Source organism: Verruconis gallopava (genome assembly GCF_000836295.1).
Source record: "Verruconis gallopava strain CBS 43764 unplaced genomic scaffold supercont1.48, whole genome shotgun sequence".
NCBI classification, from domain to species: Eukaryota; Fungi; Ascomycota; class Dothideomycetes; order Venturiales; family Sympoventuriaceae; genus Verruconis; species Verruconis gallopava.
Genome location: NW_015622184.1, coordinates 14,415 through 29,108, shown reverse-complemented (window position 1 = coordinate 29,108; position 14,694 = coordinate 14,415). Strand labels below are relative to the sequence as shown.

At 47.0% G+C, this 14,694-nt stretch overlaps 5 protein-coding genes across 5 annotated transcripts; 3 read left to right on the top strand and 2 right to left on the bottom strand.

Moving 5' to 3' along the window:
- Positions 1-178: 178 nt before the first annotated feature.
- On the top strand, positions 179-1,965 carry PV09_08800 (uncharacterized protein). Its single transcript, XM_016362756.1, has one exon. It carries the CDS (start codon positions 685-687, stop codon positions 1,840-1,842), a length of 1,158 nt encoding a protein of 385 aa, XP_016209364.1. The 5' UTR covers positions 179-684; the 3' UTR covers positions 1,843-1,965.
- PV09_08799 (uncharacterized protein) lies at positions 1,863-2,967 on the bottom strand. The gene is made up of 2 exons (XM_016362755.1): positions 2,520-2,967; positions 1,863-2,458 (listed from the first exon to the last, which is right to left on the bottom strand). The coding sequence occupies exons 1-2, from the start codon at positions 2,835-2,837 to the stop codon at positions 2,072-2,074; spliced, it is 705 nt and encodes a 234-aa protein (XP_016209363.1). The 5' UTR covers positions 2,838-2,967; the 3' UTR covers positions 1,863-2,071.
- Positions 2,968-3,813: 846 nt separating this feature from the next.
- PV09_08798 (uncharacterized protein) lies at positions 3,814-5,298 on the top strand. Its single transcript, XM_016362754.1, has 4 exons — positions 3,814-3,952; positions 4,000-4,394; positions 4,548-4,709; positions 4,771-5,298. Exons 1-4 carry the CDS (start codon positions 3,906-3,908, stop codon positions 4,941-4,943), a joined length of 777 nt encoding a protein of 258 aa, XP_016209362.1. The 5' UTR covers positions 3,814-3,905; the 3' UTR covers positions 4,944-5,298.
- Positions 5,299-6,467: 1,169 nt separating this feature from the next.
- Positions 6,468-8,559, top strand: PV09_08797 (uncharacterized protein). Its single transcript, XM_016362753.1, has one exon. It carries the CDS (start codon positions 6,918-6,920, stop codon positions 8,394-8,396), a length of 1,479 nt encoding a protein of 492 aa, XP_016209361.1. The 5' UTR covers positions 6,468-6,917; the 3' UTR covers positions 8,397-8,559.
- A 617-nt stretch (positions 8,560-9,176) lies between these two features.
- Positions 9,177-12,043, bottom strand: PV09_08796 (uncharacterized protein). Its single transcript, XM_016362752.1, has 3 exons — positions 11,922-12,043; positions 9,980-11,858; positions 9,177-9,927 (listed from the first exon to the last, which is right to left on the bottom strand). Exons 1-3 carry the CDS (start codon positions 11,962-11,964, stop codon positions 9,345-9,347), a joined length of 2,505 nt encoding a protein of 834 aa, XP_016209360.1. The 5' UTR covers positions 11,965-12,043; the 3' UTR covers positions 9,177-9,344.
- Positions 12,044-14,694: the final 2,651 nt, after the last annotated feature.

Sequence of the window (14,694 nt, the reverse complement as noted above, 5' to 3'; positions counted from 1 at the left end):
TTGGAACACATCAGGTCACGGTACACCTGATGGGTACCAGTGGCATGTCCGTCCGTAGTGATTGGCTACCCATGACGAGCATTCGCGTTGTTGGGGCATCTGGAATCGAGGAGCCTCAACATTCCTGCGCATCTATAACACACAAGGATTGGCCTCGCAAATTTCAGGCCAGCGTGCGCAACTCGTTCTACAATGCTCTGCTCAAGGTTGTTGATGCCTTTGTGCATCTCCGAACACAACGTGCGGCAGCATGTGTCGGCTGACGATCGGCCCAAATCTAGTTCCTTTTGGCCGGCCACGGAAAAGGAAACGAGATCTAACCTTCGATAACCGCGTCCTCTGTCATTGTGCTAACCCTTCGCCGCGCCTGCCTGCAACGCTCTTGATTATTTCTCTTTCCATGCCCGAACCTTGCCGTTAATTCAAGCAAGTATTTCTTGATTGTCTCGTCGTCTTTTCAGAACACAGTCTATCCGTGCTTAGGAGGCCAGGCGATCAGCTTGACGAAACAATCTACTGAGCAGTGCTTTTGCGTTCCTGAAGTTGGACCCATCCGAGTATTGGATACCGGCTTTCCTTTTGCCTGTTTCACGCTGAGCCTGCTATAAACACCTCGAAAATAACGTTTACTTGACATCTTATGATATAGTCGCCATTGGAAAGACAGCCCTCTGCTGCACCATCATGGGCGATTTTGTCCCACCTCCCCGTCCCCGCGAACTTATACCTCCTCTCCTCGCATGTTTACCTACGGCTTTCGTATCTCCGCGGCCTCCTCCAGCTCTTTTACCCCTTCTTTCTCCTATATTGCGCCAAAGAGTGCATCTGCTATCTGCTACGTCGTCGACGTCGGACAATTGGCTTGCTTTGCTCAGCTGGGATTCTGAGCGTGCGTCGAAATTGCCCAACGTGGTCGAGCGCATCCACATCGAACCACACCCCGTCTCTGGAGAGATCGAGATCGAAGATCCAAAGAGGATTTTGTACAGACGCCTTGATTCGGAAACCCTTCATAGTCAGCTCCAGCTTGAAGGGCTCGAGCTGATAGCGGTTTACTTGTGGTGCTTGGGCAATGGGGGGCCCAACGAAAAAGGCTGGAAGCTTGCGGAATTACGAAGCCTAGAAGATGTCGACGATGGCACGACGTGGTACGGCAGCATTTCGGAGGCGAACGAGCATGCTGATATTGTACTTCGATCCTCCCAGTCGAACAACAATAGCTTGCGTGTTACCGATGGCACAAATGCGAGAAAGGATTCTCCTCGAGACGAAGACGATGATGACTCATACTGGGCTGCATATGATCGCACGCCAGGCCGAACTCCTAGTGTCAAGCGCTCACCGGCGCCGGATGTATCCTCTTTGCAGCTGCCGACGGCGACGGAACTCGAATATTTCGCGAGATATGTTTCAGAGATACAACCTGCAATGGATCCTGAAGATCCAGACGAGGCAGCTCTTGAACCGCACGAGTCAACCCTCAATGGGCACATTGTCATACCACAATTGCAAGCTATCCCGTCCCAGCCATTCGAAGCAAGAAATTTCCATCCCAAAGAATACGATTCTTCGTTACAAGTTGAAGCAGCTCTCCCCAATGGCGTACGTCAAGAGGACGAAATGAAGTCGCCGAAGCCTAGGTCTAGATCCTCCAGTCCGGTCGAAAAGCTCGAACAGCGTGCACGAAGCGTCTCTTCAGCCGAATTCGGCATCAAGCAGCATATCAGCACTGACATCAAGAGTTTGTATAGACTGGCCAAGTCAGCAGGCATCGATCGTGAGGAATTTGACAGAATTGTAAGGACTGAATTAGATGTTCTGAGCTTCATGGACGACGAATGAAATATGCACGAAAAGAAACTAGCAATTGTGTAATGAATCGATTGAGAGCGCCTCTGTTTTAGCGGGCTTTTAAGTGGGCATCAGCAGCATTATAATTTGAATATAGATGCTTTTCAACCGAGAGTTCAATAATTCCCAAACGCAGATAACGTGATTTTTTTGCGATGGACGACCCAAGTCTTGAACACCCAAGAATATGCACATGCAGCAGAAAGTGACACCCACTCGGCTATCCTCTTCTGCGGCCTTTCTTGCTGCTCGGAGTCGGCTGGACTCCAGTCGCGCCGTCAGACTCGATATATTGTAACACGTCTTGTATGCTTCCCAGATTGACGGTCTGAGGCTGAGCCCTGGCTATTTTTGCTTTCTCAATCGCGCTACCTCGACCAATCTCTTCGACCACATTATTCGGATCTGCCTTTCCAACTACATCAATTGAGCTGGCGAGCCATTGTTGGAATGGCTTGGCAACAAAGAACCCATCTGATGTAAACCACCGCGTAAAGGATGCAGTTATTTTTGCTTCTTTAATTTGGGCTGATGGAGATGACTGCGTGCAAACCGTGAGTTCGTATTTAGGTTCGTACTTCTTTGGAGTGGCAGATGTGATAGTAATCTGAAAAAGTTTAGCAAACTATTTGAAGCTCCTCACGGCGTTGTTATTGAGTTGCACATACTTTGACTCCATCCCTCGACCCTACAAATATAGCGCCCTTCTCAACAAACCATATCCAGTAGGTAAAGGCGCTATTTAGGGCAAAATATACCACAACAGCCGGTAACGTGTACGCTTTGGTTACATCCCAGCCAAGCTTCCAATCAGCATAGAAGAGGACACCAGCGATGGCGACAGCAACATAGCCAAGACTTAACCGAACGTCGGTGAATGTGTGATCCTGAATGAACTTGAGCGAAATCAAGTAGTTAGACAGTGCATCGTCTGTAGTGCTCTTTAGGTCAGGTAATGAGTATGGAGACACAGGGGTGGAAGGCATCGTCACGGATCAATTCTGATATTTCAGAGTGTGCTATTGCAATGTGAGAAGATAAGTCTGTGCAGTCTCATGAGACTAAGTCTAAACTTTCGATATATGGGTAGTGCATCAATGTCGTTTGGGCAAGGTGGTCATTGCTGATTTAAGTATGGCGTTGATTGAGAAAGGCTAGGCCCGTGCTTTTCTCTGAAAGCCTGCCTTAATGTTCATGTTTTGCTTTGGTGGAAATTCGTTCGTAATAGTTGGACGGTACACCTGATCGGTTCCTGTAAGCTGAGAATAATCTAAGGCATCACGTCTCAGTATTGTATTTTGAACAGGAGCAGCAGCGCATCATGATTCTGGATCAGGCCTCGGCCTCTAGTTCTGTGTTTGGCATCATGTGTCGATCCATGCTTTCCCGTGCACAGCACCTGTTCTCGAGCTTCTAACAATCCCATTCCCGTTCCATCGCATACGTCAGTCGAAAGATCAGGCTGGGGTCTCTTACTACAGGTTGGAGTCACAAACCACTCATGTAACTCAAATCGAAGATCTACGCACATACTGCCTCACCACCAGAAAGTGTATGTTTCCAAACTACACGTTTACGGCCTTTTTGTAGTCTCATTGAATCAAAACAACAAAACTTCAGATCGACTTATTTTACAGCCTCATTGTACTTAAGACGGTAGAGATGATAACAGAGCATTGATTCAGCATATCATAACGGGTAGTGTAGCTGCCGAAAAGAAAAGAGCACACTGATTTAAACACAAGTTCTTCAAATATCACTTTTCATTGTAAATACAGAAGATATATAGCAACTCAGGGGAAAAAGCATAATTGGGAAATTGAGCTTAGGTATTAAATGACTCGAATACGGAGTAGTTATTCTGCAATTATAATGCCGTGGAGAAGTTTGTCTTATCACGTGATTATCGTTGCGGCCAAATCGACTTAGTGTATTCCTCTTCAGTCCTCGTCAAAAGCCACCTAAGCATCTGCACCCAAGCGACATTCAAGTCAAACGCAGAACGTCCATATCGATAAATGAGTTCCTGAAGTGCTGTACTGCGTAGAAAGAGCATGGCGCATGCTACGACGCAGACCATTGCTAGGGATAGCAGTCTCTTGTGAGCCCACCTTTGCTTTTCCCCGAACATAGCTAATTTAAGCGCAGTTATTGGATTCTGCTCCCGATCACAATTGTCATGATTCTGACGGGCCTTCTTCGCCATTATGCGACAATTCTACTCCAAACGAGGCCCAAGAAGCAGCCTATAGCAAAGATTCGAGAACAACGAAGTCTCCTACGCGGCGTCAACCTTCGCACTAGTTGTCACGTAATATCACCCTCTGCATTCCAAGCGCGCAAAAGCTGTTTAGTTGCGGCATATAAGGAAGGCACGTTTCTGGCTGATCCAGAGGGTAGAGGCAAGCCTCCTCCAAATCCCATGAGCGACCCTGCGGCACTTGAGGGCATGATGGGAATGATGAAAGGAAACATGGCCATGATGGTGCCACAGACGCTGATCATGGGCTGGATCAACGCTTTTTTTTCTGGATTCGTCATCAGTATGTTGCACCTCATGCTCTTTTTATCCGCCATCACGATGTCCCACAAAGCGCACTTGGAAATGTAAAGTTGATAAGGCGTTCCTGACTGCTAGCCCCTCAATTGATAAATATTCTCTACGCCAAGTACCTATGCTAATGCCTATGTTTCAGTGAAGCTTCCATTTCCTCTAACTCCGCAGTTCAAATCAATGCTTCAGTCAGGTGTAGGCACTCGCGACTTAGATGTACGGTGGGTATCAAGTTTGTCTTGGTACTTTTTAACTCTCTTTGGCCTCCAGCCTGTTTACAACTTCATACTTGGCAACGACAACTGTGAGTCGTCTCTAGAATCAGTACCAATTCTGCCAATTATCGCAACTAATTCACCCGGCAGCGGCAAATCAAATAAGTCAACAAATGGCACAAATGAACCCAGGAGCGGGGATTATGGGCCCAAGTAATGATCCTGACAAACTATTTCAAGCCGAAGCCGAAAATTTGGAGGTTATTGAACATGAATACATCCTCGATGGAATCGAGGATCGCCTGCTCGCAAGCTTGCTTTAGTTCGAGATTGCCCTAGATGACTTATAGATCACAATTATGTTAGGGAATTTGCGATCATCTGGTGCAAAATATACTCAGCAGGAACCAGTTTCTAGCTTATGTAGCCATGGACATCGTTTGGGTGAATTCACAAATGTACACCATGCGACAAAATTCGTCATTGTGGACAGGTTGCGGAAACGACATAGTCTAATTTTGGCTGTTCTTTTTCAGGAATTGACAGAGTATATAGGTGGAGGATGGCTTCCGAGCTCACCGTTTCGTGCTGCGCCTGACAGTGTCCAAAATACAGGGATGTCGGGGGATATGCAGGCAGCTCGGTGGCTCAACCAAGAATCTCAGGATGTTCCATCAGCCACCTCGTTAAAGTTCTCCGTTTTTGTCCCCTCGATCACTGCATTGATGACTTCTTTCTGTCGGATCCTTTTTCGAGGGTTCGACTGGGATTGTTCATGGTCTGAGTCTTCCAATTCTGCTTGCTGGATAAGAGAGGGTTGTGCTCCACCGCAGAGGAACGATGCTGTTTCGTGCCGCAGCCAATCGCCGACCAGCTAATTGAGCCGCACTAGAACGGTTCGAGAGGAGCAAGTGGGCGAAAAGTGGCCTGATGGCCGGCTCCTGCACGTAACAAAGCGAATCACACTGCCAAAGTTGCCGGATGTGCAGGGCCTCAATCCTAAATGGAGCACGACTTGGCCTTGGCACAACGCCCTCTCGCCGATGCGACAACTGAACGTGCTTGTTTGTCGCCCCACGTTCTGCAGCTAGCTGCAAAAGCTCGAGTCGTAGTTCAAAAACGGCGAAGTGACGCTCAGCCCAGGACGAATCTCCCGTTCCCTGGAACTAAATCTCTTGGTACGGCTGATGACTACTGTGCTACTTGTAGATCGCATGTCGCGCGAGGCCCACATGATTGGAATCCACCATCCACTTCAAAAACGCGGCCTCTTCCAGCCATCGAACCAGGGTATGGCCGCTAACATTATCGAGACATCTCGCTATCAGTACAGCCGTCGAGTCGGTACGGCATTGCTGCCTGAAAGACAGGTTGCATGGCGCTTTTGTGCTACCAGTCAACCCTTGTTGACTGTTTGCCCGGCTTGTGCGAACAAACCTGCACGAGGTCCGAGGTCTAAACTTCACTTCTCTCGTCTCTCGCAATCGAGTAAAACAAGCTGAAATACCGTATCAACACCATTTTAATAGTCTTAATGTAGTATATCTGAAAGAACGCGGTTATTTTGGCAAGCTTTTCTCTCACACGAGTGCTTCCTGGCTTTCCGTCCCCTCATCACGGAATCGGCAACAGCAGTTGGGGGCGTATTTGTTGGCGTCGAAATGGAAAACTTCTACTGGACAGATGCAGCTACAATTTACTTATTCTGCACGCACTTACCCCTCTTTTCGCTTCCCAAGCATTGGCTACTATAACGGAGGCCGCGACTCCGCCTCATATCTGCATGCACCTTTGTTCCGGTCAGTCTAGTGCATGTCTGGGGCTGGCCTGCTGGGATGTCCGCGAAATGGCTAGCTCCTGAATTGTCTGCTGTCAAGAAGTGCGCTTCATCATGGGAAGAGCCGCATCAAAGATGGTAGGCAGTGGAGGGAATAAGTATCTGAAGAAATTGTGGACTCCAAACCCCTAACAATGATCGACACGGCCACTCTTGACGGCTGTGCTATGCATGTCTGTTCTCAGGCTTGAGTTCATCTTCCATGTATCCAGTCTGCCCTGTGGCGCCTCTTGGATCACATACGACGAAGCATATTTGTTTATATATTTCACCGACTCAAGCTGCCCATTCTGTTACCTCCTCACACCTATTCTGGACAGCCAATTAACCGCTCTACAAGTGCCTTGGGGTCGCTTCAGTTTCTCTCATACACGCAGCAGAAGGAGAAGGCGTGTACATCGCACGTGAATGCGTATTTCATTTTTAACACCACCCAGGACGCTAAGAGCATCTGAGGGCCATGGCAAACTTAGATCTGGCATTCTTGAGCTTTGAAACTGAGACGGACTCAGGCTTGCACAGTTGGTGCGCGGCGATGGCTGAGCCTATTTCGCGGCCCCCGTCTGTGAGGGCTCAATTTCTCTACGGTATTGGTGCTGGGACAAACCTTCATCCAGATTCTCATTGCATGCACCAACTCTACCTCGATTCATCAGAGTTTGAGAGCTATCGACCATACGACAATGCGTTTCTTCCCAATCAGAAGGCTCAAGACTTTTCCTTTTCATCCTTCCAGATGAAGTTTTCCCATGAAAGCTTCGAATACTCCTCCCCTTTGTCGGACTACTCCTCACAAAGCGGTGACACGTTCAGTGCCTCTTGTTACACTCTTGAACTTAATCAATCAATGCAGCAGCACCCTCCCAACACAACGGGACTGATAACGCAAGGTTCATATTATCCAACCTCGAAATCCATGGCTCAGTCGCCACAGCTGGTACCGAACCTTGGCGGCGGCATCTCTTTGGGTGAGGTGCAAAACTTCCGAGATCAACTATTGGATCGTAGTCACGATGATCAGAATCCCCCTTGCAGTGAACCAGATGCCGAGGGCGAGTCCGATGACGATTATGTCGCTATGCTTTCTTCGGAACCGACAACCAAGTGGACCTCATGCGTGGACAAGTCCCTTGGCGAAAGCATCGCCGACTCTTCGACACAAGACTCAATTAGCGAGGACTACGACCCTGAGGAGGAGAAGGATGGCGAGTACAATCCGAGGCCTTCTACGGCTCGGCGAAGTCGGCGAGCTCGTGCAACTATCCGAAAGCAATCTCACTGTCGAAGAACGTCGAACGCGACACGCGGTCGCATTGCCAAGTCTAAGACGAGAAAACCTAGTAACGCCTCTCAATCACGACCCTTCCCATGCCCAATCTCACAATATGGCTGCACGTCTACTTTTACGTCAAAGAATGAATGGAAACGTCATGTCAGCACCCAACATATCAAACTCGGCTTTTGGCGGTGTGACATGTGCCCACCAGCAAATCCTGAAAACCCTGTCTACAATGATTTTAACCGCAAAGACCTCTTCACGCAACATTTGCGTCGAATGCACAAACATCACCCGTTAACAATCGGTACTAGTGTTGATGGGGAAGGGAATCCGGAGATCTCAGACGAAGCCATGAAAGAACACCAAGACAGGTGTTACCGTAGACTGAGACAAAATCCTGCCAAATCTACATGTTTGTTCTGTGGCAAGCTTTTTGAAGGTGAGGGGAGCTGGGAGGAACGCATGGAGCATGTTGGGGGGCACATGGAAAAGGAGCGTAAGGCAAATAAACCTCCCGTGCCAGTTGATGAGTGGCACGAAGATCTTGACTTGCGCGACTATCTTGAATGCGAGGGCTTAATTGAATTCGACGATGGCAAGTGGAGCATCAGTGACGGAGTGCCCCGAAGAGACCAACATCTGGCTTATCATGCATGCTGATCGCTGCTTTTCTGTTGCAGATTTAGTTGGGTTGGAATGCAGGTGTTCACGCGATCTGACTTTTGGGCTTTTCTTATAACCGATGATGAACACGATACAAATGATACCCGCTTGTTAACTATGGTTCCATGATTTACGACGTTCAGGCGGAGAATCTACCTTGAGTGGGAATACTTCTTCAGTCTTGCGTACTGAATTCCTAGCGGCCTCCGGTATGAATCGAATTGGAGTGATGAACGTGCTAATCTAGTGTTCTCATCATGCTGGTGATCATGCTGGCGCTCTTTTCCGTTTTCTGTTCTCTTTTCCCTTTCTGAGTTGGCAATTCGCTATTCGCTCCCAGTGACGCTCAAAGAGAGCCCCCGAATTTAGCGCCGTTTTCTAAAGCCGTCTCGTGCTGACCGGAGATACATTCCACCACCGTTGAAATGACCAGGCAACACTGTTGCCCTATCTTTTCTCGAGAGGCCGCCGCCTTTTTTAGCGAATCTGCTTCGCCCCCTGCTTTGCTTACGGTAGCTTGGCACTGCAACTGCAAGGATCAAGCGCGATAGGCGAACTTTGCAAATGTTTGACAGATGCACAGTGCGAACGTTCGCCTTGAGCTTTCGACAGACATTTGGTGTAAAGATGTAAATGATCAAAAGTACGTGACTGTCCTCTTAAGCTTGCAGGATGAACCAAAAATTCTGTTCGAACAAGTGGAGAAATTAAATGAAAGGATGACCGTATTCAGCCCGATCCAGCGTCACGTCAGCATCATAGCTATGTCTTTAAGAATTGGTGACGATGTTCTGCACTTTGGCGATTAAGAGCCACTATTCATCCTTTATCTAGCATACTTCCTGTCATAATCATAGCTGCTTCGATAACACTACAACTACAGAAAGTTTACATGCACTCTTCGACAACGCGAAACAGTTCAGTAGCCAAAACACAAGCCTAACTTCATATACCATCAATTGTGGGTGTGATCCTTCCTAATCTTCCTCCGATATCTCTCCTGAAGAACTTTCCGATGTTTTTGAGATTTTCATTCAGTCCAACTGCAGTCATACCATCATTTGTGGGGTTCATGGTGTCGCTGCTTTGCCTGACGTGGCTCACTGAACCAGTTCCAACGCCAAGAGATGGACTACCAAACCTATCTACCCCTTCTCTTGCCGCATTCATTATTGCGGAGCCAAACGTGGCTGCATCAAATGTTTGTGACTTCTCCTTCAAGCTTGACATGGGCCCTGAGCCTTGTGACACTAAATTGATGCTCAAAGGTGTGAGGATGGGTGATGAAACGGGTAAACTAGCATAGTTTGGGCTTCCACAATGCGCGTTGAAAAGATCCACTAGTGAATGTTGATCTTGCTTTCGTATTCCTTTGAGCTCGAGTATCTTTTTAAAGTTCGTTTCCGAGCGATCACCAATGTGTATAAGATATGCTTGTACCAGCGCTTCAGGTGGTAACGGACGCACTTGAAGCGTTTTGAGCACTTGATCGATCTTCGACATTGATGTGTTTACTTGCTTGACGAAGCTGCAGCGCATATTAGAAAATTAAATGTACGATGAAGAAAGTAAATACTCACGATGTTGGTGCTTGTGCCCCTTCCTTTTCGTTGATGACCGGTAGATCTACAAGACCTTTCTTGAGAGTATACGTATCAAGAAGCATTTGCTCTGCTCCGACTTCCGATATGGGCTTGCACTGAGCCACATTAGTGATATACAGCATACTTATCGCATCAACTAGGTTGTCACAAAATGCTCGCGCATACTGATGCTTGTATAAAAGCTTCAAAATCTCTGAAGATTGCTCACGAACGACGCGAAGCAGTTCCGATATATAATTGCTGGAATCACCAACATTCTCCATTCGAGACCATGGCATGTTTCTCATTTCACGCCAGATTGGTTCGATCTCTAACTCGATCTTCTTCACAAGACTCCGAATGGCAGCGCTTGCAATTCCCATGAATGCGTCGGCTTGGTTCTGCAAATCAACCTGTGAACGAAGATCTTCGTCTATACGTCCTTTGATTCTTTCTTCCAGCTGGTTGCACGTTAGGTAACAATAGTCTGCCGTGTTCAGAACCATAATGATAGCTTCAACATTGGGACCAGCTGGCCCAGAACGCTCAGTCAGAAAGTAGAATAGCACTTGCTGACTGTATTGATCGAGATACTTTGCAAATGTATTCGAGAGCTCCAAGAAGCGCTGTCCCGTAGAGATCTTTGCACATTGTGCCAAAGCAAGACGATAAAAATGAAATAACTCTGTAGATGAAGGCATTACGGACTGAGCGGTGAACTCATCTTCAAGCGGCCGCATTGGTTGCATGCGGTATGTGGCGATCTGAGCTGCAAGCTGTTTATCCTGAGATTCGATCCAAAGCGTCATGTAAGGCTCGAATGCCTCCGAAATGATGTTGCCTACGCTTTGGGAAGACATGGTTCTTGAGTCAACAGTGTCCATCGATGATCTTCCTTCTCCAGTAAAATGTTTTTCTAAATTATGTTCAAAGTTCAGCGTTTCTTGGAGGCATGATAGAAGGAGATTGACGTCTAATGTCTTGCCGTCCCCGCGCATCGACCGCTGCAGAATCATCTTGAAGTCGTCTCTGGTGCCTTCGCAGAAAGCAATCGCCAAGCGCTCACCTACACGCCAATGCGATGGAAATATAGACGCATGCTCTTGATCATAGGTCTTCAGCATGCGATTGAACCATGAATACCGTCGAGCGATGTTGTCAAGGCTCCCAGCCTCATCGTTGCCTCTAAATACCTGCCTGTACTCGCGCAACTGCGTGTTGCAATACCATGTAATCAATCGTCCTCTTGCATGCTCCCCAAGAGCATCCATGACCACGCAAGCTTCAGCCAGCATTACTCGTCTAGTACCTGCCTCGCCTTTTGCAAAAATTAATTCGAAATCCTCACAAACCTGTTCGAGGAGTTCACGTTGGACATCCGTCACGTTCCTTGACAACGTGGCTATCTGATCCACACTGCGGTAGCTTTTGAAATGAGTCATGAGCTGAATGACAGCTTGAAGTAGCTGAGCACAGTCTCTATATTGGCGTGTTTTGGCCAGCGCACGCAATTGATCGTACGCGGCAGTCAACATCTGCAGTCGCTTGAGTGCCGTCATGGACAGCGTTAAGTTCTTTTTTGTGTTATCCAGTCGCTTGATGTCCGCCGTCATGTCGGTAATGGTCTGCTCCGTCTGCAAGGCTCGCTCACGAACACTCTCAATTTTGACAAAAAGTTCTGATAACTCAAGTTTGGCCTCTTGTATCCGTCGCACACTGTCTGCATCGGATGCCAACTGCATCGCGACTGCAGACCTCACGTCCTTGTCAAGCTCATTCTGGTATTGTCTCAGGGCGCGACAGCTCTCTGCTACAACGCTAAGCGTCGAGTGATGCGCGAAAATAGCGTTCAGGTGGTCAATAGGATCATAATCGGCTGGGCAAGTTCGTCAGATACGCTCTGGTGCATCACATTTACGTTGTAGGGTGTTGTCCTTACCGGAATCGAGCGAGCTTTGCCCGTTCGACACAAGAGCCGACATATGTTTCTGAAATCTTTTGATTAAATTTTGAGAAAAAAGAAGCCATGCGTAGAGATTTGAATGTTCATTGTAAAGTTCTGTGTGTTAGGAATTCAAATCATCTGGTAAATGTCTCCGAAACCCTACAAACTCTCTGGGGTCTTGGCACAGCCACAGAACCGATTACGAAAGTTGATAACAAGCACTCTTACTTTTTGTTTGCATTGTAGCTATATATGAATTCAAATTTGCCTATACATGTTGTGATGACATTGCAGCATGAAAATCCTTCTCTGCGTTCGAAAATAGCCCATCTTCAGGTATAGCGTAAGTGCAAAAGCTCAATATTCAACGGTAGAAGTACATTTGCATTTGAGCGATCGAACAATGGCTACCTGCAACAAACACCCGAACACCGATAGCACTCAAAATTGGTCTCTTTTTCCTCTTCTGACCCTTCTCTGGCCACGTGTCCAGCCTCGACCCCGTCCTCTGCCTCGTTCCCCGCGCTCGCTGCTCATTCCCTTCTCGTCCATCTCGCGCTCACGCTCTACTTGCTCATGAGCGATCCTATCCGCTTCCTCCCTGTCTCGATCAATCTCCTCTTGCGTCTTTGGCCTGATCACTTCCGGTGGCTTGAGATCTTCTGGAAATTTAGGGTGAGCCCCTTCACTGCATTCTTTACCATTCGGACAGAAACCGCATAGCCAAAAGGGACAGATTTTAGATTTTCGTATATGTCTGTTTGCACAAATGGGACCAAGGGGACAGAACCCTCGTTCGTAGTGGGGACATGGTGGGCGCTTAAATGCCGGGTCAGTGTGTTGGTAAGGGCATTCATCACCTGCTGGGCATGTAGGCTGGCGGTTACACTCGGGCATTTTACGTAGGTTGTACTCGTGTAAAAATTCACACGTTTCGCCCTTCTTACATAGTCCTCGCATCCAGTGCTTGCATATTAGGCTAAACTCGCGGATCAGACGCTAGAATAAAGGAAAAGTCTGTATAACGAACTTACTTGTTATACTGCGTGCTTTTCGCAGGATGCTTGTCTGGGCAACTATTCCCCAGTGGACAACGTCCGTTCATGAATGCTTCACATACTAGCCCATTACATGTCAAATTGTACTCCAGAAAAGTGTGAGTGATTGAATCACCTGGTCGATCTGATGGTATACCGAAGCGATATTCTTTCTTAAGAAAGTCGTCGAATGCAAAGGAAATCGGGAAAGGTTTTGCGTCTGAATTCACCAACTGGTCAACAAGAGGGCTCACTACTTCTGAAACCATCATTAATTGCCTGTTGACACGTGTCGTCAATCGTTCAAATGACAGCCTTGTAGTTGCGTGGGCTTTAGAAGGAATTAGTGATCGTCAGGGTGGATTTCTTTGCCCACAACATGTGCAAGTGCTCGCTTCAGTTGATACTGATGTTTGTAGTGTTGGCCTTGGTCCGTGCACTAAACAGTAGTTCTAGCGTTCTCTAAAAATTATCGCATTCTAAACATGGCTTATTGGAATTCATGGTTCCTTTGTGAGTGGATTCAGCATCCAAAGGTCATGGACCACGCTTGGCTCCCAATGATTCCGTTGATAAGTAGAACTTGATGTGGAGCTCGCATTCTGGAGCTTTTTTAGCAATTGTTGTTTTGAGAAATATGATCCTTCGAGCAATGCCATGAGGAGCATGCATCTCAAGAGATACCTCCTGCCCCATCACTCTCCTCGGTTTTCCAAAATCGGTTGATTCGGCCCAGACTAATAGACGTCTTATTTCCCATACTAGTCAAACCCCGCACCCATATGCAGCGGGCACAAAGGCAACAACACTATACCAATAGCGTTTTCCCCGCAAAAATGCATGCTGTAAAGTGAGTCGAAATCTTTTTACATAGAAGATGGAGCACGTAAAACACCGCCCATTTTCAATGGTATCTTTAGCCCTTAATAGCCCCTAGAATGGCGCACCAGGTTGTGCATATTCCGAGGTCAGTACAACCTTTCCCTACCAGCCTTAGGACTTGACTGCTTTCGACACGCTTGGACCGCGCGACAAATACAATTAGGTCTGTGGGAGTCCCTACACTGTATCTAGATGCATCTGTTATGCTAAAGGATTGAGTCGTACGCAAATGCGTTTGATTTCAACTCCGTGCCCTTCTGTCTCACACCACTTGTAACACGATCTCGTGTGCATTAGTTTAACTGTCAATTACTATCCAATTCAAACATGTGTACCAGGCTTTCCATAGATCTTCGATGAGTCGTATTATGTCCTTTCCCGTGGTTTTCAACCAATTATCCACACTATGCCTAGGTTTATGAGGCGTAAAGAGGGTTTATAGTCACTACCAGTACAATTAGAGCGCAATAACCCAAATCATTTGCTTGAAATGAACACGATTACTCCTAATTCAGAGTGTGGGAAGTCGGAAGCTACTGCACATGAGCTTCACGGCGAACCTAGCTCATACCCAACTTACGTCGCTGTGACATTGTTTCTCCCAGAATGATGAATTCTTCACTAAATTTCTTTTTATTAGAGCGATATTTTGAATTAGAGTTACAGGCCCCATCCTAAATCATCAATGCAGGGTATTTTCGGTGAGAATTATATCTGACTCATTGATCCTCGACTACACAAGTTATCAGAAGTACCAAACTCTTGTCCTTCTGAAAGCTCTTGGTCTCTATTTTTTCAAAAAAAAAAAAAAAAAAAAAAAAAAAAAAAAAAAAAAAAAAAAAAAAAAA